General features: G+C 55.3%; 2 protein-coding genes across 3 annotated transcripts in view; both read right to left on the minus strand.

The window, feature by feature from the left end:
* Window positions 1-13,589: 13,589 nt before the first annotated feature.
* Window positions 13,590-15,912, minus strand: LOC111090806 (putative NAD(+)--arginine ADP-ribosyltransferase Mav). The gene is made up of 2 exons (XM_038562453.1): window positions 15,623-15,912; window positions 13,590-15,011 (listed from the first exon to the last, which is right to left on the minus strand). The coding sequence occupies exons 1-2, from the start codon at window positions 15,647-15,649 to the stop codon at window positions 14,067-14,069; spliced, it is 972 nt and encodes a 323-aa protein (XP_038418381.1). The 5' UTR covers window positions 15,650-15,912; the 3' UTR covers window positions 13,590-14,066.
* A 2,006-nt stretch (window positions 15,913-17,918) lies between these two features.
* TTC17 (tetratricopeptide repeat domain 17) overlaps window positions 17,919-23,710 on the minus strand; it is a 116,558-nt gene continuing 110,766 nt past the window's right edge. For both annotated transcript variants that reach the window (XM_038562984.1, XM_038562983.1), the window contains 3 exons: window positions 22,040-22,159; window positions 21,028-21,171; window positions 17,919-19,072 (listed from right to left, as the gene is read on the minus strand). In XM_038562984.1, coding sequence (XP_038418912.1) covers window positions 18,941-19,072; window positions 21,028-21,171; window positions 22,040-22,159 — 396 coding nt within the window. In that variant the 3' untranslated portion in view covers window positions 17,919-18,940. The remainder of the gene's footprint in view (window positions 19,073-21,027; window positions 21,172-22,039; window positions 22,160-23,710) is intronic.

The following is a 23,710-nucleotide window of genomic DNA, read 5'->3' on the forward strand; positions in this document are numbered from 1 at the left end:
TTGGGCCTCCCCGGCCCTCCTGTGCCAGTGCCCGCTGGATGTTGGAATCTGGGTGCTTTTAACATTTTTAACATTTAACATGTTTAACATTGGAAACGTGAGGACGTTCTTCAGCAAGCCCGTGACTCTCCGGGCCGACTTACGCGGATTTCCCGTTTCCCTGGATAGCACAGCAACTTCTTTGACTTAGATTTCATGACCTGATACCTGCTGGAAGGGGGGGCTTATGTGCAAAAGGCCCCAGGAGAGGGCTTCGCTGCGTGGGGAGGAAAGGACGGGGCGGAGCTTTAGGATCCTTTGGCCACGTGTTCGTTCATTCGTGATTTTGGGGGGCTCACCGTTCCTAGGTGTAGGGAAGGAAAATTTTTCTCCTACTTTTTAAGGTTCCTCTGCCTGGTCTAAGAATCAAATTGTCATGGGACAGATGAATGGGGGGAAATCACATTTAATTGTGTACACTTCGGGCGTCCACACAGACACGAGGTTCCAAGACAGGGAAAATGGGGCGTCTGTGTCACCTGGAAGTAAGGAGACCGGGGTAGGGGCCTGGGGCCTCAAGGGGAAGGAGTGCAATTCACAGGAAAACAAAACAGAGTACATGTTTGCTGAGCCAGTGTTTGCTTGAGCTTCCAGAAACGGTGGGACATGGACTTTGATGAAACAGACGTGGCTAGGTTCTTCCCGGCTGCCCTTCTAGGTCGTGTTAGGATATCCTATATCCGGGGTGATAGCTCTCTTCTGCGAGCAGAGCAGGTCCTCCCGAAATCCTCCAGGCGGTGGGGGAAGGTCGAAGTTTCTTCCTAAGTCTTTAGGCCCTTTGTGTCTTCAGCTGGAAGTACTCTGCATAGTAAAGTGGCACCTTGGGGGAAGCCTGCCCTTCACCCCTACACCTGCTTCGTGCAAAGCACTGGGGAAACCTAGTTGAAGTGACATGAGCTCTTATGGGGGTAGTGTGGGGGCCACTGGAACAACAGTGAATGATTATACCGCAGTGAGGCCACTGATTATACCGCAGTGAGGCTAGGGTGCTCCTGAGGTGCGGTAAGGGCAGAAGCTGCTGACCCCTGCCCTGGGGACCGTCTGCGCAGTTCGGTGACCGGGGCCTGCAGCATCGCCCGCAGCTTCCAACAGGCGAGGACCACCAAGGTCTCCTGCAGTTCTGCTTCATTCTGGAACCGCAGGTAAAGGTGCAGCCCTGTGGGACTGGCTGATCCCAGGGGCGGAAGGAGAACACAAATGGGAGAGACAAGTAGTGGTTTCCGCTCCAGAGTGTCCCCCGTCCTAGTCCCGCTTCTTTGGCCAAGGCAAGTCGTGATTAGGCTGCCAGTAAACGGAGCAAGACTACAATCTTCCGCTTGGGGAGGCCGGTGGGGAGGAGCGCTGAAGAGACGGGCCAAACACACGACCCGCCGCGGCCTCCCAGGTTGGCGATGCTTAGGCTGAGAGCAAAAGCACGTTACAGCCGGGCGGTGGGCAGACAGGCAGGAGGGGATGGTCTGCGGTCACGTAGGCCACAGTCTCTGACAGCACTTTGCGGTGCATTCAGGGCAAGCCGGTCACCGGCCATGCGCACTTCCTCCTCGTACATCTCCGTAGAGTAGGGCAGTATTCTTCACCTACACTCCCTTCCTCTGTGTGAATCTCTTTTTAGGGGCTTGCCCCCCCCTCCCCCGCCCGGCCCTGTTTCAAGGATTGTCGGTGGAGAAACGTGCTGATTGATATGGTGTATCTTCCTGGAAAAAAAATGGGCCCAAATTACATTCTGGAACCGTGTGTAGTAGTTAGACCTTGGCTCAGAACTGGCGTGCTATTAGCTCCTCCTATGTTCCTTTGGCCAAAACAAGTCACTAGGCCAAGTCCAACACCAATGGGGCAAAGAAATATACTGAAAAAAAAAAAAAAATCCAGCTCTTCTAGTGTCGCAAAAAAAAACAAAACAAAACAACAACAACAAAAAAAACGAGATCAGCAACAGAATTAGGGCCACTCCAAATTTCCAAAATTCCATCTGTATGGCCTTAGTCACAATCGTCCCATGCCCATGTGAACATGCATGAAAAGGTTCTGCTGGGAAAAAATCACGTATCAAGTGCTTTCCTCTAACTTCCCATTCTCCTAGTCCTCGCCTTCAGATTTCCTCCAGATTTTTCTTTTTTTTTTTTTTTAATTTTTATTCATTTATGATAGTCACAGAGAGAGAGAGAGAGAGAGAGGGGCAGAGACACAGGCAGAGGGAGAAGCAGGCTCCATGCACCGGGAGCCCGACGTGGGATTCGATCCCGGGTCTCCAGGATCGCGCCCTGGGCCAAAGGCAGGCGCCAAACCGCTGCGCCACCCAGGGATCCCCATCCTCCAGATTTTTCTAAACTATCTGATTCCCTCCCCCCATTTTTGAACCTGTGAGGGCTGATCCAAGAGCTGTGGCTGGTGTGTATCCACAACAGGTGCATGCCCACCTGTAGGGAATATCGCAGAAGTTGTTCTTGCTGGGTATGGAAGACTGGGTACGGAGAGATTACCTCTCGAGCACGTTCACATTCTAAAATATCCAGATTCCGGATACCTTACGTTAATTTCTGACCTAGGGAGTTGATTTGTGGACCCAGGATTTGATCCGTGAATCTTTGATCTCCCTGTTTCCCACGCCCTCATTTTGGGATCCATCAGGCATGGGACCCTGGGCTCATACGCCAAGAAGACCACTGTTCTGTCCTCCCTGAGGGAAGCCATGCGGAATAGGAACTGCAAGCGTGCAAGTTTCCTAGTCTCCACAGTTGTTTATAACACTTCTCGTTGCCTCTGCACAGCTTCAGGTGTGAGAACAATTCCAGAAACATTAGTCTTCATCCTTTCTTTGGAAAACATACATTTGTCTAAGAAAGAAAGCACAACTTTTTATTCTCTATTCCACGGGCTCAAAGCCCTCAATGGCAGGAAGTTCTGCTCAGTATCTAACTCTAGTCTCCGTGGTTAAAGGCCATCCTTTCTCCTTTCTCATCTTTCACATCTTTGCATAGAGTGAAATCCATTTCTCATGTTGCTTTTATGGAAACCTATTTGTTCTGTGGTCCCAGAAAAAAGAGCTGGTATTGTTTTCTCTTATTTCACATTTACAAAGAATCACAGAATGAGTATGATCGTCCCCATAGGCACGCGCGGTACCCTGAACATTGCCTTTGGAGCCAGGCTGTCTGGGTTCCAGTTCCAGTTGTTCTACTTACTGGGTGTGTGACCTTGGACACGTCCTCAGGCTCTCCTGTCCTCAGTCTCCTCGTATGCCAAGTGTGACTATAGTAGCACGTGTCTCACAGAGTTCTCTCGAGGGATGAGTTCATACGTGGGGGGCTTGGAATAGTGCCTGGCACATACACGCTCAGCAAGTGTTACCTATTATTATCCTTCCTTAGCGATGTAAGACTTGGCCATTGTCTTCAACCCAGACCCCAGGGAGGAACGTGGCACTGACCACGCTGGGGGTGGGGGGTGTAGCTCTTCTCTTGTCTAAGGTGGTGAGGGGATATGGGCACTTGTAGGAACACACAGAGATGGGTATAAGGGGGTGGATTAGTATTTAAGATCTTCCTAGCAACTAGAATTTATCAAAAAAAAAAATTAGTTAAGTAATGGGCTCCTCTGCCATCAGAAGCAGGCAGGCAAATCCTGAATGCCCGGCCAGACTTGTGGCATAGGAAATTCTAGAATTTGAAGAACAGACGTTGTAAATGGTTAGTCCAGGGACTGGATCTCACTGCAAAGGTGTTTCATTTGGGTCGCAAAGTAGTTCTTAAATGAGTTGCCAACAGATTAGGAGATTTTTGCTGAACAATTTAGATTTTTTTGTTTTTGTTTTTGGTTTGGTTTGCAGAGTTGGAAGGTCTGGCAACCTGAGCCTCCAGTCCTGTGTGGGAGTCGTGGAGCTGAGCTGTGGCTACTCCCTTAAGGAGCCCGCTTTGCAGGTACGCAGGCCACCGCCTCCGTCCGGGCCCTCCTCTCGCACTTATGGAACTCCCTGGGCTCCTGTGTATTTTTGAATTTACGGCACCTGCGGCCGAAGGTTCGCAGGGGAGGACAGACGGAAGGCTGTCACCTTTGGGAGGGGCCGACCCCGGTGACCCTGTCCTACTGCTGGACTGTGTGGCGCGGTTCCCACCGCAGCACACACCATCCCTTAAACAGGCCCGCCCACGCCTCGCTGAGCCCGGGGATTCGCACTAGGAGCCCCGAAAGTGGACCTGGGCTCGGGGCTCCTCTGTGACGGGCTGAGAGAAGGCGTCGGTGTCCCCTCCTCACTGTCCGCCGAGCAGCTCTCGCTCCTGGCCCCCGCGAGCCTCAGGCAGCCCGGCCCCACGGGTGAAGGCTCCGTCGCAGGCCGGGCAAGTCCAGGTCCCCTGTGCCGCCGACCCTCCAGCTCGAACAGCCCTGCCTGTTGGCTCACGGGCCGGAGGCAGTGTCCCCCCACCCCAGACGGTGCCTTAAGGGCGAGCGTGCGATGGGAACCCCATACCTTGGGGGTATATTTTTTTGGGGGGGGCGGCTTCATTACACAGGCACAGTTGATTCAGTCATTGGCCCCAGGGATTAACCCAAACTCCAGCCCCGCAAAGTCCCCAGAAGTCAGGTCGGAGGGTCCGTTCCAAGCCTCTGCATGCACGTCGGCTCCCCTGGCCGTCCGGCCTCGCCCCGAGGGGCCCTCCCCGAGTCACCTCAGTAGCAAGCTCACGGGGGCTTCTAGGGGGCCTGGTAGGGATACCAGTGCTCCTTTGACATTTATTCTTTTTATCACTGAAGAAATTCCAAGGGTTTTAGGAACTCTGTGCCGAAAGTCCAAATACAGCTCTCTTATTGTCAATCACAGTACCACATCGACATTTGAGTTTTTTTGTGGTAAGATACACGTTTATCATCTAATGTACGATTCAGTGGTATTAAGAACATTTATGATGTTGTGCAACCATTGCCACCATCCATTTCCAAAACCTTTTCATACCAAGCAAACTCCGTACCCATTAAACCCCATTAAACAGTAACTCTGCACTTCCCCTGCCTTCCAGCCCCTCCGGGCTACTGTCTGTTGCTATGAGTTTTCTATTCTAGGAACTTCAGGGAAGAGGAGCCTTGCAGGGGACCCCCAGGTGGCTCCGTGGTTTAGCACCACCTTCAGCCCAGGCCGTGACCCGGGGTCCCGGGATCGAGTCCCGCGTCGGGCTCCCTGCATGGAGCCTGCTTCTCCCTCTGCCTGTGTCTCTGCCTCTCTCTCTCTCTCTCTCTGTCTCTCATGAATAAATAAATAAAATCTTTTTTTAAAAAAGCCATGTAATATTTGTCCTTTTATGTTGGACTTATTTTTCATTTAGCATAATGTCTTCAGAGTTCATCTGTGTGGTGGCAGGTATCAGAATTTTATTCCTTTTTATAGCTAAATAATATTTCGTTGTACCTACGTACATTCGGTTTACCCATGCACCTGTTGGTGGACGCTTGGGTTGCTTCCCCCCTTGGCCGTGGTGAATAACACCGCTGTGAACATTGGTGCAGAGCCATCTATTGGAGTCCCTGTTGTCAGTACTTTGGGGTGTTTATGGCCCTGTTGTATATTTTTTAAAAAATTTTATTTATTTATTCATGAGAGACACGGAGAGGCAGAGACACAGGCAGAGGGAGAAGCAGGCTCCATGCAGGGAGCCCGATGTGGGACTCGATCCCGGGTCTCCAGGATCAGGCCCTGGGCTGAAGGCAGTGCTAAACCGCTGCACCACCCAGGGATCCCCCTGGCCCTGTTATATTTTAGTTCAAATTAAATGATAAATGTCCAGCTCTTCTCATTGTTCCATAAGTCAATAAAAACCCCGGTGCTTCCATCTTACAGATGCAGAAACAGAGCAGGCACTCAGAGCTGGAAACCAGAACCAGCAGCTGGGTCTTTGGGGCACTGTCTTCCTGCTGGACTCCCGGTCCAGATGACAAGGGCTGTGTGTCTTAACACTGATGTGTCCCCAGGACACGTCACTAGGATGCAGTCAACGTGTTTTGAAAGAAACGACAAATGGGTTTCGTGCTTTCCACTCTGACAGTGGTTCTGGCCAAGCTCCTTGTGTCGGGGGCCCTATTCTCCCCCTGTCCCCTGTCTCCCTGTACAATACTGCCCCACCCGAGGGACTCGGGCAAACAAGCCGCTCCCTGTTGGCAGCTCAGTGATGGAGCTGTTCCAGTCCAGCCGCGCAGGAGGCTGTCTGCGGCGCCCTGGCCAAGCCCCAGGACCCAGGAGCGCGTCTTCACCGTCGTGCAGGGCTTCCTCTGAGCCCCAGGCCTGAGCCCCTGCAGTTCCGGGAGGCAGGTGGCTCCTGGGGACCAGGCCTCTGGGGGACTGTGGCCCAGGGTTGCTGAGGCTGCTGCGGGCTTGCAGGCCCCCTGAGCCCCCAGGCGCTCCTGGGCTTCGGGAACCTCAACCCAAGCCCCCTCGGGTTTAGAAGTGGAGACAGATGCAGTGTTGGTGGGGACGCGGCGGCTGGGCCATTGCTTTGGAAGGGAGAACAGGGGCGGGTGGTGGCCGCCGTCGGGGCTGTGGGGCCCTGCCCGTCGCCTGCACTGCCCCGCGGGGGGCGCGCTGGGGGCTCCTAGGCCGCAGCGGGGTGAGACGGGGTCCTGGGAGAGGCGACCCCAGGCCCAGTGAGGGAAGGGAGATGGGGCACGGCTGCAGAGCCGCGGGAGAGGCGGCCTGGGTGCTCAGGGACTTGCTGGAGCTTCCTGGAGCCCAGAGCTCATGCAGGTGCTCAGAAGAAGCGTTAAAGGTCAGGGGCGCAGGAGGCTCGGGCGGCCGCAGGTGTCCCAGGTGTGGGCTGAGGCTAAGGGCTGAGGCCGCAGGTGTCCCCGCTGTGGGCCTGAGGCCTAAGGCACCGAACACGAAGGTCAGGTGGGAGCAGGGTGCACGGTGCAGCCAGGCAGGAGGACAGGGCTATGGAAGGCCGGAGTCCCTGGGGTGGGGGGGGACGCACACATAGCGGCAAACGAGGGGCCCTGCTCCCCGGAGCAAGGAGCACTGGCCCGGGCGCTGGAGATGGAAGCCCCAGGGGCCGGCATCCTTGGAGCCCTGGAGACCCAACCAACCGGCTGCGGAATGCCCACAGCCACCGCCCGCTGGGCCCTCAGAGGCTGCAGGAAAGGGGGGGCTCAGGGGCGACCCCAAACAGTGCCTGCCTCGCCCTGCTCTGGCGCAGTAGCCCCGACAGGGAAATCAAGGCACGGGCAACGGGGAGCCAGTGGTAAAAACCAGAACTGGATTTCCTGAACCAAGGCTTCCGTGATAAAACGGACTTTCTCCCAAGGACAGCGCGATCGTGGTGATCGTGACAACGTGCCCGGCGGGGAAACCGGCTGCCTGGTCAACATAACTCAAAACTGAAATTTGAGAGGAACAGGGAGGGAAAATATCCATCTGCCGTGGAAACTGGAAACTGGAGGAGCCCGGCCTCAGTGGAGAAGAGAGGAGCGAAGTCCTCGGCTACTCGGTGATGCTGTGACCCCAGACTGGCCGTCGCGTGGCTCAGCCCACCTCAGTCGGGTAGGAGGAGCGTGTCGGTGATGCTTCGGTACTTCAGTCAACAACGAAGAAGAGTCCGCTTCTTCCGGAGCTTGCGGTGGTAAGAGACGCCCAGCAGGCCCCATTCTTCGCTGGCTCCCCCTAACCGTGCTCACGGCAGCCAGCCAGGCTCTTCACTCTCCATCACGCCATCTGAGAGCACTGGCCACTTCCTCCTGGGACCCTGACCAGTACAATGATCCAATACATGACATCAAGTTGGGATTGTAACGTGAGGCCATTACACGCTCAAAGCCATCCCCGAGGCTTGACTGGGTGACGTGTACGACATGAGTTCTGTGATGGTGAGGATGCCCTTCACGCAAATAAGTTGGACCCATTGCAATGGGCCCAGCAGTAGGACTCAGGTCATTCATTCATGTGAAGGAATACTTGTTGAGTACCCGCTGTGTGCCACTCACTACTACAACTGAGGAGTCAGTGGGCAAATGTCCGGCTCTGCCGGTGTTTTCAGTGTAATGGGGGAGAAAGACGTTAATCACATAGCTATAAATATAAGTACGTAGGCAGAAACTGTGACAGATCCTTGGCAAGGCGACTCCCAAGTTTCTTCAAGGAGGCTAATATGGAGCAACTTCCTTTGTGGAGGTGACACTAAGCTCAGTCAAGCAAAGGTCAAGGTGGGGGGGAGGAGCGCTGTAAGCAGAGGAAGGGTGTGCCTAAAGATTCTGAGGCTGGAAGGTTTTTATGGATGTTCAGGAAATCTGGGAAAGCCCCCCACACGTGTGGAAACTGGCTTTACGCGCAACGGGGAGGCTTTAGCGAGTTTTGAGAGGAGTAGCATGATTTGATGTCCTACAAGCTTGGTGGCGGTACCGTGGGGAGCACAGGTGGGGATGAAAGGAGAATCAAGTGATGGTGCTGTGGGGAGCCCTGGCCTCTGATTTGGCTGACGGTGTTGGGAGGCTCCCCTTATCCAGGGGCTTCTGCAGCCAGCGTGGGGGCGCGAGGCCAAATGGGCTCATGGGCATGACAGCTGGGTGCCCTGTCTGGCGGATGACATTCCTGACCTGATTCTCCCTTTCAGAAAGATGAGAAAGCAGTGAGGGGAGCTCCCTTGGGGCCTAAGTCTGACCCACAAGACAGAACTTGTTGGGAGGTGGAAGTGTCTGGAGCAAAAGGGGGAATTCCTAAGAGAGAGAGAGAGACATGCGATTTCACGGTGTGTGTGAGAGAGGAGAGGGAGAGTGGGGAGAGAACGGGACAGACACAGGTAGGGAGAGCCGAGGAGACATGCTAGAAAAGCCAAGCTTACGGACTTCAGGAAAGCAGCTTACGGCTACAGATCCCGAGGAAGGAGGGCTCAACAGGTATGGGCAATACTGCAGTAGTGTGCGGGCTTGCCGTCTTCGAGTGTCGCGGACTGGTGGCTGGGACATGGGAGATTTGTCTCACGGTTCTGGAGGTCAGGAGTCCAAAACCAAAGGGTTGGCACACTTGGTGTCTCCTGAGGGCCGTGAGGGAGAATCTGTCCCCGGCCTCCCCGCTCGGCCTGTGGATGGCCATCTCTGGCCTGTCTCTACGCTGTCTTCCTTCTAGTCACACCTGTCTCTGTGTCTAAATTTTCCCTTTTTATAAGGATGCCATCGCGGGGTGAGTGAATGCGGCGTGCTGGCATGCTCGTGAGACCGAAGCTTCCGGGTCAGTGGGGGGAGAGGAGGCTAGAGGGGTGGGACAGCGAAGGCTCTGAGGTCTAGGATGAAGAGTGTGGACTTCATCCTGGAGGCTGTGCCCAGCATGCGTGGACCCCATCCAGGGGATTTAAGGGAGGGGGATACGATTAGATTTGGCTTTTGTGTGGAGAATGGGTTGAGGCAATCGCGAAGGAGCCAGAAAGACTAGTGAATGGGCAGAGGCAGAAATGAGAGAGAGAAGGAGAGAGAGAGGGAGAGAGAGAGGGAGAGGGAGAGGGAGAGGGAGAGGGAGAGGGAGAGGGAGAGGGAGAGGTTGCCGAGGGCTGCCCAGGGCAGTGGAGCGAGAGGGAGGAACCATCACGTAGAGAACTAGGGGGAGAATTCAAGTCTATTAGTGACAATTTGTGAGGGACAAGGGGAGTGGGGAATTTAGGATGACTCCCAGAGAGTGGGGTTCAGGGTGTGAGTGGACCTTAGTGACGTTCGTAGGACAGGGACTTGGGGAGGAAGAGTGGATGTCGGAGAAGATTAATTCTGTTTGGACATGTTGAGGTGGAGACGTCTGTAAGAGCCCGGCAGGAGTACAGGGTGGAAAGGACCGTCTGTGCACCCTGGAAGTCAGGGGCGAGGGCCAGGCTCCAGTCGGGTCCGGGACTGGCAGTGGTTGACGCCTTGCGCTTGGATGGAGTGACCTCGTACAGACTTTGAGTGAGAAAGAACGTAAGGCTCACAAAAAGCCTTGAGGAAAGGAGCTCGTCCATGTGCACCAAAGGAGGAGCCTCCAGAGGCGGCGGTGCAAGACCGAGCTGATGGTCCCGGAGAGGGGTGCGGCGAAGGTGTGGTCGCGGGGTCACGAGGGACAGAGTCACAATATCGTAGGGGACAGCGGTAACTTGCCGGCCTCTGGGAGACCAGGGTAGAAAAGGAACGGGAAGGACACACCGGCTGAGGCGGTCTGGGGGCACTGGGGTCCCTTCCCGCGGTCCGCTTCACAGAGTGGGTGCAGCGAAGGCTCAGGAGCTTGGGCCGGGAGCCACGGGCCGGGTGGGGCCGGGGCGGAGGACATGCCCGGGACTCGGGAAGCTCGCCGGCCGGGAGACCTCAGCTGCAGGGCCCGAGGACGGGCCGGCCAGGGCTTCTCCATGGGAAAGGCCTCGCGGCATCCAGGCGAGGGAACAGTGACGAGCGGGAGAGGCCAGGGGTACGGCAGGGAGAGGGGTGGTGGGGGACCGCAAGGCTGGGGCCAGTGCAAGGGGAGCGCCCCTCAGAAAGGCTTGTGGGGCGGTGGGGGCGGCCGGGGGACCCGAGAGCCACCTCGGGGCTGCTGTCCAGGGTGTCCTCCCCCGGGATGTAAAAGGTGCTCCAGCTCTGGGGCCGTGAGGGGTGAGCCGGCCAGAGCAGAAGGGGGCTAACTGGGAGCTTCCAGAACAGTCGGAGTGACGGCGGGCCAGACCCCGGGCCGAGGCTCCAGGGATGGATCCAAGGCGTCTGTGAGGTCTTGGGTTTCCACGCCCCGCCGTAGAGGAAGGCACACTCCCCTTCCACGCTGCAGCCTCAGCCTCATCCTCCCATCAACCCACTCACCCTCCCACCCCCTCCATCCGTCAGTTTATCTAGTTGGAATCAGATTTATGCCCAACCCAGAAGTGCCGATTCCGACAAAGCTAACAGGTAGTCACAGACTTTCATCCTTGAATGATGGGTAACTGCCAAGAATCTGCATTTTAGTCTTGAATCTGGAAACAGCCGAGACGCTACCTATGCCGTCCACCTTCTGAGGCGGGCCCCGCGACCACAGCGCTCTTTCACACATGCGGCTTCGTGCGATTATCCCAGCACCTGGTGACCCGGGCGTACGTGGGGCTATGCTGTCGTTCCATAGCTGATGTAGGTCTCAGTCGATCCCATACCACTGAGACTTCGGTTGTAGTTACAGGAATTTCCAAGTGCTTCGGTACCGAGTGTATTCACAGCCCACCAGAGGGAAGGTGGTACATTCAGTAATAATACTCGTGACGGTTGTGGGCAGTCAGCCCCGGGGACAGCAGGCTACTCGGCTGGGAGGAGGCCGGAAGCGACTACCTTAGCCTTGGTAGTAATTCTCTTTCCTTCAGCTCTACCGGGGTATAGGTGGTGTAAGAATTCTATATACGTAAGGTGTTCAGTTCGGTGTTTTGCCATATATAGACGTTATAAAGTGATCATCACGATCAAGCTGATGAACATATCCGTCCCCTCACAGAACTAGGATTCTCCTTTCTTTTTTGTGAGCACACTTCACCTCTGCTCTCTTAGCAAACCTCAGGTATGCGATACCATGTATCATGCCGGCCTTGGCCTCTCCGGAACTTATGTATCCTGTACGATTGAAACTTTGTACCCTTTGACCAACATCTTCTTATAAGCCCACTGCCCCCCAGCTCCTGGCACCCACCGCTCTACTCTCTGCCTCTACGATTTTGACGGTTTTAGATTCCACATATAATTGCGGAATTTGTCTTTCTGTGTCTGCAGTATTTCATTTAGCACGATGCCCTCCGGGTTCCTCCATGTTGTCACAGATGGCAGGATTTCCTTCCTTTTAGGATTTCCTTCTTTTATGGCTGAATAATATTCCATTGTCTGTCCCACCTTTTCTTTAACCATTCATCTCTAGTCAGACGTTTAGGTTGTTTCTGTATCTTAGCTATTGTGAATAACATGCTTTCATCCTGCATCCATCCATCCATCCATCCGTCTGTCCATCCAACCATCCACCCATCCATCCAACCGTCCATCCATCCATCCAACCATCCGTCCATCCAACCATCATCCATCCGTCTGTCTGTCTGTCCATCCGTCCATCCAACCATCCATCCAACCATCCACCCATCCATCCAACCATCCACCCATCCGTCCAACTGTCCATCCATCCAACCATCATCCATCCATCCGCCCATCCATCTATCCATCCATCCATCCACTGTCTATCCATCCGTCCATCCATCCATCCATCCAACTGTCCACCCATCCAACCATCCATCCAACTGTCCATCCATCCAGCCATCCGTCCATCCAACCATCATCCATCCATCCATCCATCCATCCGTCCATCCAACCATCATCCATCCATCCATCCATCCATCCGTCCATCCAACCACCATCCAACCATCCACCCGTCCACCCATCCGTCCAACCGTCCATCCATCCAACCATCATCCATCCATCCGCCCATCCGTCCGTCCATCCATCCATCCATCCATCCATTCGTCCATCCATCCAACTGTCCACCCATCCAACCATCCATCCATCCAACTGTCCATCCATCCATCCAACCGTCCATCCGTCTGTCCATCCAACCATCCATCCATCCAACCGTCCATCCATCTAACCGTCCATCTATCCATCCACCCATCCATCTGTCCATCCAACCGTCCATCCAACCATCCATCCGTCTCTCTGTCCATCCCTCCATCTGTCCAACCAAACATCTAACCATCCATCCATCCATCCATCCATCCATCCATCCATCCATCCATCCATCCACTCCTCTAACCATGTTAGGCATCAGAAGTTGGCTGGATATGGTACAATGGAGACACCAGATCTAGAATAACACCTGCAATTGTAATCACAGTGTGATTTCCATTACACAATCTGCCATTGTTCTCCAACCCTAAGATATACCTGCAGGAGCCCAACAGCTAAGTCACTGAGGATGAGATGGGGACCACCAGCAGCTTGCTGGTAAACGGGCTCTCAGAAAAGAAAAAAAGGCCTGATTTAAAGTGTTTGCTGGTTCCGTGGTTTCAGCAGTCCCGACATGGCCAAGTTTAAGCTCCCAAAGTGACGTCCCTGAAGATGAAGTTGGGAGGTGATGTTAACAATCGTCACGGTTCTTAAGAATAAATGAGAATGACGCCAACCGGTTCCTGCGGGCTCCTGCGAGCTGACGCCAGCGCGCCTGGCTCCGAACTCGTTTTCCAAGTGTTGTGTGGGGCACTCACTACCTTGCGGCTCTCCTAGCAACTGGCCCTGGTCTGGGCGCTGTTGTGTGAGCGAGAGGCCCAGAGGCCCGGCGGGAGTCTCCCCTCGTCCTTCCTGCTGCCAGCCCTCAGGCCGCGGGTCAGGGGGCAGGGGCGCCGGCTCTTAGGCCGCGGGTCAGGGACAGGGGACAGGGGACAGGTGCTGCTTGTCGCTGAGTCCTGGCCTATTTTCCTGTCTGTGGTCAGGATGGAAGGAACCGCCACCGGGTGAACGGAGTCTGCGGACCCGCTGGGAAATACTTTGGCCTCAGACTCCGTCTATTTCCTGACTTCCACGAACTATCCCCCCCCCCCGCCCCCCGGCGTACTTACAGGGCACCTGCTGTGTGCAAGCTCCTGCTGACCTCTGCAGGCTTGGCTGCAGGACGAGCTGACCGGGCCGGGCTGGCGGTGAGCAGTACAGACTGTCGCCTGGGCTCGGAGGCAGTCACGGTGGAGCCAGGCCGAACCCACATCGGGTCCTGCCCCCGACGGTTCACGTTTTGGGGTGCGTGCCTTTTTGGTAAGAGCCCTCTTCCGCGTGCGGCCGGGCCCAGGCAGCCGGGGTGCGGACGGCCGACGGAAGGGGGGAGCCAGGGCGCTGACAGCCTCCCTGGGCTGGCAGCACAGCCTGGTCCTCGCCCAGAGCCAGTCCACCAGACGCTGAAGGGCGCGGGCATGGGCGTGGGCTGCAGCCTCCAGCTCTGCTTCGCCAGCAAGGATGGAGCAGCCGGAGATGACCGAGTGCTAGTGGAATACCCCCAGGCCGGGCCAGCAGCAGGGGCCCTGCGGCGGTGATCCGAGGCGGCCCAGCCAGGTCCTGGGCCACCCCTACCCCGGGGATGCGGGCGGAGCGATGTCGGCAAGGTGACCCCGTGGCCTGTGTCCCCTCCTCTGCCTCTTGATGACAGAGGCCCCGGGAGGCCTCCTGGGGCTCTTGGCTGAGTCTGGGAAGAGGTGTCCCAGGGAGGGGGACCTGCTCTTGGGGCCATCTGTCCCCGGGGAGGGGACCAGGGCCTTGGCTGATGGACACTCTTCCCTGGTGCCCTCTGCTCTTCTGCGGCCTCCGCAGGCTGCCTTGGGGGGGTGGGGTGATGCAGGCACAGGTAAGGCCCGTGGGGGGGGTTGCTGCCGGTACAGGTGAGGCCGTGGTGCTGCGGCTCCAGGCTGCCCGCCTGGGCCTGGGCGCTGTGACCCGCTTTCCGTGGGCGACGGCCCCCTCCGTCCACCTGGTGCCCACCTGCCTGTGCACTGGGGCACCCCGGTTCCTGGGAGCCCCATGTCCAGGGGATGATCCAGGTGCATGTGCGCGCGAGAGACAAGGTCGCGAACGTTGCCGCCGGGAGGGGCCCATGGGAGCAGTGGCAGCCCCAGGCCTGCAGATAGTGATACCAGCGGGCACCTGCCCAGGCCTGTGCCACTGCGCACGGCTCCCCGGCCCAGGAAGGGTCCCCAGAAAGGACACGGCAAGCGGAGCCAGGGCCCAGCGGCCCATCCACTCGGGGCCCCCAGGGGGCACCTGTCTCGGTGCCATGACCTTGCACTTGAGGCCCTTGGGATGCGCCAGGTAAGAGGGGGTAGAGGCTCGGCGGCCCTCCTCTCCCCTCCCCTCCCCTGCAGCGGGGTGCCCTGGATGGTGGTCGGTGACCGCCCCAATGCGCTCTGCTCACCTCGGTTGGTCCTCAGCCTGGTGTCCAGCTGCCACCTGCAGGACTTGGAGGGTAACGGGTGGAAGCCGGCCTGGTGCCTGACCCCTGGGGCCCGGGCCTCCCGGTTCTGCCGACGGAGGATGGGGGGGCCTCTGGCTTCCTGGACATGCCCGCAGAGGCCCCAGGCTCTCCCCCATTTCTACGACGGTGCGCGGGAAGGCGGTGCTGGGCCCTCCTCCCGAAGGGTCAGCGCCTCTTTCCAGTGGGAAGCGGTACCTCCCTGAAGGGGCTGGGCACCTTGGGACACCGGCTCCCGGACAGGCCCGCATACGAGCGGGGAGGGCCTGCCTTCCCTGGAGGATGTGAACTCTGCACGAAATGGGAGCCTGCTCCAAGCCAGTGCGCCTGGAAGCTTCCCCCCCGCTGAGCCCTCGGGAAGAACAGAACTCCTGTGTGTTGGTAGATGTGCGGCTCCCGCCAGGGCCCTGTTCCCCGGGGAAGCCCCCGGATTTCCTTGGGGAGTGGTCACCTGCAGTACAGAGCTGCTATCTCCCCCTCCTCGCCCTGGGAGCCGTGGAGCATGCCCGGGGGCCCCCACCCTCCACCTGTCACACGGCAGCTCACAAAGCCTGAGGCCTTCAGGCCAAGATGCAGTGCTGTTCGGTTCCATAGAGGGCTGGGAGTGGGAGACGAGGCCCTGTCCCCCAGGTTAAATATCAGGACCCCTCAGCCGCCTACCTGTGGGACGGTAGGGCCCGAAATCATCCTCCACAGTGTGGAAACCCCTCAGAAAGCGACAGGAGGGTGTGTTGGACCTTGTAGAGATCCCAGGAGAGACCGGCTCAAAAACTTCCTTTATAGGGCAGTGTCCTCAGCCCCAGGTGCTTGTGGGATTACCTCAGATGTTAATTCCTGCTGAATAAAGACACAAGGGACACTTGGGTGACTCAGCAGTTGAGCGCTGCCTTTGGCCCAGGGTGTGACCCCGGGGTCCTGGGATCGAGTACCGCATCAGCCTCCCCCAGGGAGCCTGCTTCTCCCTCTGCCTCTCTGTCTGTCATGAATAAATAAAATCTTTAAGAAAAAAATAAGGACACAAGATATGAAACATATGAGGAAGTCCAGCACCACTCATTAATCACCTCAACAGCTTTCTCTGCTCTACCGTGTATCAGGGGTTAGAGATACATCAGGGTACAAGACAGTTAAAAACTTACTACACTGTATGCTGACTCCCTTGGATTTAAATTAAAAAAGATAAAATCTTTGCAGTTGGAGCTTACTTTTAGGTTGGGAGAGATAGACAATAAATATGCACAGCAGACTCGGTAACGATTCAAGTTATGGAGAAGTAAAGCAGGAAAGGGGATTAGGACATAGTGGAGGCCGAGGTCACAATTTAAAATATCATGACCTGGGAAGGCCCACATTCATGCTGAGGTGAGTCAAATGGGTTTTTTGGGGGAAGAGCATTTCAGATAAAGGGAAGAGCAAAGGCAGATGCTCTGAGGCAGGAGCATGATGGAAGTTTCAAAATAGGAGGTCAGTGTGGCTGAAAAGTAAGAGGGAGAATAATAGATGAAGCCAGAGAAGTGAGCAAGATCGGTTTTTTGGGTAAGGCTTTATGTTATTGCAACTCATTTTTTTTTTTTTAAGATTATTTATTCATGAGAGACCCAGAGAGAGGCAGGACAAAGGCAGAGGGAGAAGCAGGCTCCATGCAGGGAGCCCGATGTGGGACTCCATCCTGGGTCTCCAGGATTGTGCCCTGGGCTAAAGGCAGGCGCTAAACCACTGAGCCATCCGGGTATCCCCTACAACTCACTGGTTTTAAGAAGAGTAATGACAAAATCTGACTTATGTTTTAACAGGAGTTATAATTACTCTAAGATTTTTTGGACCCGATTAATTAGAAGCAAGGAACTCAGATGCGAAGACCAAAGCTAGACAAGAATCTTTGGGGAGCATAAGGAATGGTTTGGGACCATGTGAAGATCTGGGGCAGGCAGTTGGATAATGAATTTCGGGCTAGCAGAGGCGATCTGTGCTTGAGGTAGGATCTTGGAGGTCGTAAGCATGGAGACAGGATCTGAAGCTGCGTTAAGTGGGTGAGATCACCCAGGATGTGAGAGGATAGAGAAGAGCAGAGATTCACCAACTGAGAACCAGGGATCCTCAGCATTCTGAGGTCAGCAGTCCACATGCCCAACAAGCAGAATTCATTCCTGATGAACAAGAAATAATAGTGATTTGAAAAGTAAGAATCTGAAAATGTGTAGGTTGTTAAAGACTCGCGGCCACAGAACCAGGCGAGGTCACAAAACACAAGCGGGTAGAGATGATGAAAAAGAGCCACGCGGAAATCCTACAAGCGAAAGACACCATCACTGCCATGAGCATTCCAAGGGACGAGCAGGAGACTAGACACAGCTAAGAGCTGGTGAGCAGGACAACAGAAGGGAAGAAATCCACCAAGGTGACAAACAGGTAAGTCTCTTCGGGTGGCATCTCTGTTAAATGCTCTCAAGGGGCCAGCTCCTCACCTCCCAGGCCAGGACTCCCTGTTGGAAGCAAACGCGAATCAGGGTCTAGACTTGGAATAAGACTCTTAACATGAAGGAAAGAGGAATTTCTAGATCTGGGCGGATTTGCTGGCAGGACTGAAGACCTCTGCTGACAAGGGCCGACGTCCACCAGCAGGCTAGCGTGCTGGCCTCCGTGTCGCCTACCTGGATCAGCTGCGCATCAGTGCCCACCCGAGGGGCGGGGCCCCGGTGCTCAGACTGCTCCCCCTCCCGGAAGGTCAGGCATGCACCGACCCTGAGCATGTGCTGACCGTGCAGCCTTCCCAGGCAGACGCAGTATGCGGACAGGTCCACCAGCCACAAAACCCAGGGATGGGCCGTTTCTCTGCTCATCCTGCGGTGGTGACAGAGACCACCCGGGACTCGAGCGAGTCAGAGCCGGAGCATCGTTGGCTTCTGGGCTGTCCACCTTAGCCCAATTTGAGAGAAAAAACCACGCTGCGGACCTATTTTGCTCATAAACAACTTTTATTTTTGTTCTCAGTATGTGCCCTTGAAGATTCCAAAATGTCTGGAGTTTCTGATTCTCCTGGGACCAGAGGTAAAAGCCTTGTGCGGAAACACTCAACCTTGGCGCATCGCTCTCTCCTGAGGGGCCAAGCTGGAAGGCCTCAGGGAGAGGAAGCGGACACTCACACCGTATTCCAAGATGGGTAACACAGCGAACAAAGAATTAGTAAAACATAGACTCAGTCTGTAGAGGGCTTCAAATATACATATTCTATATATATAAACCTGTTATATAGGATTTCAACTTATTGTTTCCTTGTGACTTGTAATTAAAGTACAAATGATATAGATGTTGTACACCGCTGATTTCCCCTTCTCGGCCCCCCTCCCTCCCCAACATAAATAACATTACAAAGGTCAGGTGATCCTAAGAGTTTTTGTTGTTGTCAATATTTTGTTTTAAAAATCATTTCCCCTTCCTCCCCTGCAAACTACCTCTGAGAGTTTGTAACACAGCAGCCGGGAACGGACACGACTGGGGACTGCATGGATCTAACGCACAGAGCGCACGACACGGCTTCTCACTGGCACCAGGCGGGCTTTGGCAGGTCCCACGGACAACAGAGGCTACGGCGGGAAGCGGGGCAGGTGCGGCGCTTTTGTCCTCTGCCAAAGAGGAGGCGGTGGAGGGACCACCGAGAGAAGCCCTAAAGGCATCGAGGTTTTGCACAGCTCCAGAAATGTCCTGGCTCAGTATTTACACAGTTATCTTTCTGCTGCATTTTCCTTTTGAGAAATTTGTGTCGGAGGTTGGCTGGGGGAAAGAAGCAACTTAAAAACCCAAAACGAACCAATTCCCACTTATGTAAAAGTCCCGTTGTAAGTCTTACCCGGTTATTTTCACACACATCATTAGATACTGACAATGACTGGGTTCTTTTCTTACTCTTTTTTTGAAGAGCATGAGAAGAAAGAGGAGAGAGCGAGGGAGCGAGGGAGGGAGGAGGAAAGGAGGGGTACCCTAAGGGGAGCGCCGTCCCTTCTTCAGCATTAGGTGACACTGGATGGTCTGGATTCGGTTCTTGGCCGGGACAAACTCAGGCTGCAGCTTCAGCGTCGATTCATACCACACCAGGGCCTTCTCAAACTCTTCCTGTGAGGGGCAAGGGACAGACATGAGACGTGCTGCCACCGCCCGCCTCTGGACGCCACCGTTTCCTCCATGCTGACAGCGACCCTGCAGCGCCTCCTCAGCGGGTCCCTGTCTCTGAGGAAACCGAGGCCTGGCAGGAGCACCACCTCCAAGGTCCCCACCACACAGACAGTGAGCCTGGAGCCTGGGAGCCCGGGAACCCGGGGAGGGGGGAGCCGTGCACAGGCTGGACGCGGGGGCAAGAGTGGACCAACACTACCGAGCTCTGGCCGCGGGCCAGGCCCTGTGCCTCTGTCTCATCTGCACAGAAACCCCAAGAACTATGCCTGCCAGGTGCTCCTCGTTCATCTGCCTGAGTTTCCTATTATAGCTAGGGAGCTGGAAGTCAAGTGTCTCAAAGTCACTTACTGTAGAGTTTGAAACAGTTTTTGGTTCTCCTGAGCATTTAAAAATATGAGCATCGTTTGGAAATGATCACTGTCATACTGAAGGCGTTCATGTTTGGCTGAGACCAAGACTTTTTTTAAAAATTTACTTCTGCCATTTTGCTATTTCTTTTTCTTTTTTCTAAGATTTTATTTTTTTATCCATGAGAGACACACACAGAGAGAGAGGCAGAGACACAGGCAGAGGGAGAAGCAGGCCCCATGCAGGGAGCCCGATGTGGGACTCGATCCTGGATCTCCAGGATCAGGCCCCGGGCTGCAGGCGGCGCTAAACCACGAGCCACCCGGGCTGCCCCGAGTCCAAGACTCTCAAAGAAGAGCCCAAACCAAACGGTTAAGTGACTCCTTCGGCAGAATTCCTCGTTCATAGTAGCAACTTTCACATTTACTGGAGACAAAAATAGATTCTTCAATTTTAAGCAGCAGAGGGAAATCTGCACGTTCAGCAGCACCTACCTGGCCAAATTATACTCGCTGCCTTTCAAGTCAAGGATGACACGTAAACTTACAGCATCAAGTCACTCATTCTATTAACCTTTATGGAGAGAACCTTGGGAAGAGCCCCGTGTGGGATGCAAGCTTCAGATGAAAGTGCGTGGCACGATTCTCGTGTTAAATTCAGCCATGACAGCTTTTGGGGGACCCCTGGGATTTTAGGTTCTGAAATCAGTAGCTGTTCCTGACCAGAATGAGGGTTCTAGATGAGGGCTTTGCCATTTTCTCTATAGTATCACCACGAAACTAGTGGCACGTCATCGCTCATTACACGTTCATACACAGACCTCGCGTGTGCCGAGCCCTGTGAAGGGCTAGGAACAGAAAGATGGAAGGTGTCTTTTTCCTGAGGTGCTCAGCGTCCGGGGGGAGAGACAGATACTTAAAAAATTATAAAACAAGGTGAAAATATGGTGGAGACATGCACAGGGCCTTGAAAGTGCAGTGACAGGTACGAAGCCGAGCCTGAAAGCAGGAGGGCACGAGTGCTGATGTCCACGCGGAGTGTTAGGTAAGGTTTTCTGGAACAGGTAATGCTTCCAGAAAACTAGGTAAATCCGACTCTCCTGTTAGTGTTCAACTTTCCGGGAGGAGCTACACAGTTGCAAATACTTAGATTTCACTAAGTGAAATAAGCAGTGAATTTCATCACTATTTTCTTTTTACTTCACAAACCCCTCAGCCATAAAGTGCCCTTTGGTGGCACTGATGATGGAGAGACACAGGACACATAGGAACCTGGAGGCTGTGGACAAGGTCACGAGACATCTGAAAACAGAGGTGCGCCAGGGGGAGAGCCAGGCCCAGGACCGGGGGGACAGCCAGGCCCAGGACGGGGGGACAGCGAGGCCCAGGACAGGGGGACAGCCAGGCCCAGGACCGGGGGGACAGCCAGGCCCAGGACGGGGGGACAGCGAGGCCCAGGACAGGGGGACAGCCAGGCCCAGGACTGAGGACAGCGAGGCCCAGGACCGGGGGGACAGCCAGGGCTGCCACACGCCCCTCCACGCTCACCATCGCCACGTAGACGTTGCCTAGCGTGAAGTGGTTGACGGCGAAGTGTGGCGCGATCTCCACGGCCATGGTGGCTACTATGACGGCGTCGTTCCAGAGCCTGGCGTTGTGCAGGATGTTGGCCAGGCTAATGAGGGGCACGTCCTGCGGCGGGAGGACAGGGGCGAGAAGGAAAGGATGTGGGTTTTGGGCTCTCGTGGCCGGGCATCCTGGTCACGAAGAGCGCGGCCAGCTTTCCTGGGCAGCCCCTGTGGCCTGCTCGCTCGGGGCCCATGCAGGGCTCACGTGGGAGTAAACCGGCGCGTCACTCCCTTCACTGGGCAAGTCCTGCCTCAAAACACAAGGCAGAAGAGTCAACCGAGTAAGCAAGCTGCTTAGTGAAGGCGCCGGTTTGCACCGGGGCAGGCCGTCCCCGGCCGACACCGTCCCGGGCCGCACCGGGAGGCCTGCTGTCGTACCGAGTGTCTGTGTTCCCTAAAGATTTCATCTATTCACCCGTGAGACACAGAGGCAGACACCCCGGCGGAGGGAGCAGCAGCTGCCTGCGGGCCCGACGCGGCACTCGATCCCGGGACCCGGGGCCCCGGCCTGGGCCGAGGGTAGAGGCTGCGCCGCTGGGCCCCCGGTGCCCCTCAGAGCGTGGAGCGCAGGGCCCGGGCATCCCGTGCGTGAAGCGGCCTCCGGGCCCCAGCCAGTCTGCGGACCCACAGTGACAACCGGCATTTGTGAAAAGGTCGAGGTGACCCGGAGCCGCAGGGCCTTTGTTTTTGTGGAGAAGGACGAGTCAAGGGCCAGGAATGGCCGATCACCGGACGCCACGGAGGCTGCTTCGGGTCTGGACGCGAGCGGCGGTGGCAGCGAGACCCCCAGGCCCCGGGACAGGCTGCGCAGCCGGCGTGCCTACAGGGCCGGGCCGAGGTGGGCATCCTCGAGGCCCCCAGGCCCCCCCAAGCCCCCAGGCCCTTCCCACTCGGGCTGAGCACAGGAGCGCGGGAGCGGGGCTGCAGCTCACCTTCATCTGGTGTGGCGCGTAGTGCAGGGCCTGGCGGAGGCAGTCGATGGCCTTCTTTCCTTGGCCCTTCACTCTCCAGTAGAGGGCTGCCATGCTGGAGAGCACCCAGGAAGTCTGGTTCTGCGAAGGGACGAAAGCACAGGCCGTGAGGCCGGGGCTCAGCAAGGGGCCGGCGAGCCCCGAGGCTCCAAGCAGGAGCACCACCCGGGCCGCCGCCTGCGTCCCCCCTCCGCGTGAGGACACTGCAGCTCCGGGGCTGAAGGTCTGGCCCGAATTCGCTCAACCGCACATGGCAGCTTCCTTCCCGCGAGTGTTCTTTTGGATTTAAATTAACTTATTAAAAAAAAATTCACTGAACTTTTTGAACAGGTAACTCGTTTGCATGTTTCAAAGACCAGAAATTACATGAAGTTGTAAGTGAAAACTCTCCCGCTCTTTCCTGTCTCTATTGGACACAAGGAAACACTATTTTAGTTTTTGGTCCTATGGAACTTTCTAGGATTTCTTTTTTTTCTTTTTTTTAAATTTTTATTTATTTATGATAGTCACAGAGAGAGAGAGAGAGGCGCAGAGACATAGGCAGAGGGAGAAGCAGGCTCCATGCACCGGGAGCCCGACGTGGGATTCGATCCCGGGTCTCCAGGATCGCGCCCCGGGCCAAAGGCAGGCGCCAAACCGCTGCGCCACCCAGGGATCCCCTTTCTAGGATTTCTTTACAGGTTATGTAAGCAAATACGAATATAGGCTTATACTCCCCACTTTCTCTATGAGGCAACGTATTACTTTTATGTAAGAGGTAACAATCATTTGCACTCTGCTTTTTTTTTTTTTAAGATTTGAGGGACAGAGAGAGAGGGAGAGGGGAGGGAGAAAGGGAGAGAGAGGGAGAGGGGAGGAAGAGAGGGAGAGACGGAGAGAGAGCACGAGCATGAGCAGGAAGGGCAGAGGGAGAGAGAATCTCAAGCAGCCTCTGCTGAGTGCAGACCCTGACGCGGGCTCAGGGCTAGGCCTGGCCTCCAGGTGCTGAGATCGTGACCTGAGTCGAAACCGAGAGGATTCAACTCCAGATGTGGACACGGGGATATGTGTGTCATCAGCACACACAGCTCCCCATACGCTCGCGACAATTTAATCACCCACCAGAAAGTACCTGGGTCCCTGTTTCCTTACAGCCTCACCACAGTGTTAAACTCTTCGACTCCGTTAGGAGATAAAAAATGGGGTTTAAATATGCATTTCTCTTACGAGTGGAACGGACCACCTTTCATGTTTGACAGCTCTTTGTATTTCTTTTCTGTGAAGTATCTGTTCTTACATTTTGTTCGCTTTTCTGTAAGGTCTTTATTTCATCTATTTAAAAAATTTCCTTATATACATATACGTACTAGGGAGATAGTCCCTTGTCTGTGGTATGAATCACAGATACAGTCCCTCAGTTTCCTGGAGTCTGCCTTTGGACCTATGGTTTTTTTGTGTGATGTAGGTTCTGATTTCTAAATAGTTCAGCTTATTAATTTTTTTAAAGAAGATTTTATTTATTTATTCATGAGAGGCAGAGACACAGGCAGAGAGAGAGAAGCAGGCTGCATCCAGGGAGCCCGACGTGGGACTTGATCCCCGGTCTCCACGATCAGGCCCTGGGCCGAAGGCGGGTGCCAAACTGCTGAGCCA

Source organism: Canis lupus, chromosome 18 (genome assembly GCF_011100685.1).
Source record: "Canis lupus familiaris isolate Mischka breed German Shepherd chromosome 18, alternate assembly UU_Cfam_GSD_1.0, whole genome shotgun sequence".
In the NCBI taxonomy this organism is placed as follows: Eukaryota; Metazoa; Chordata; class Mammalia; order Carnivora; family Canidae; genus Canis; species Canis lupus.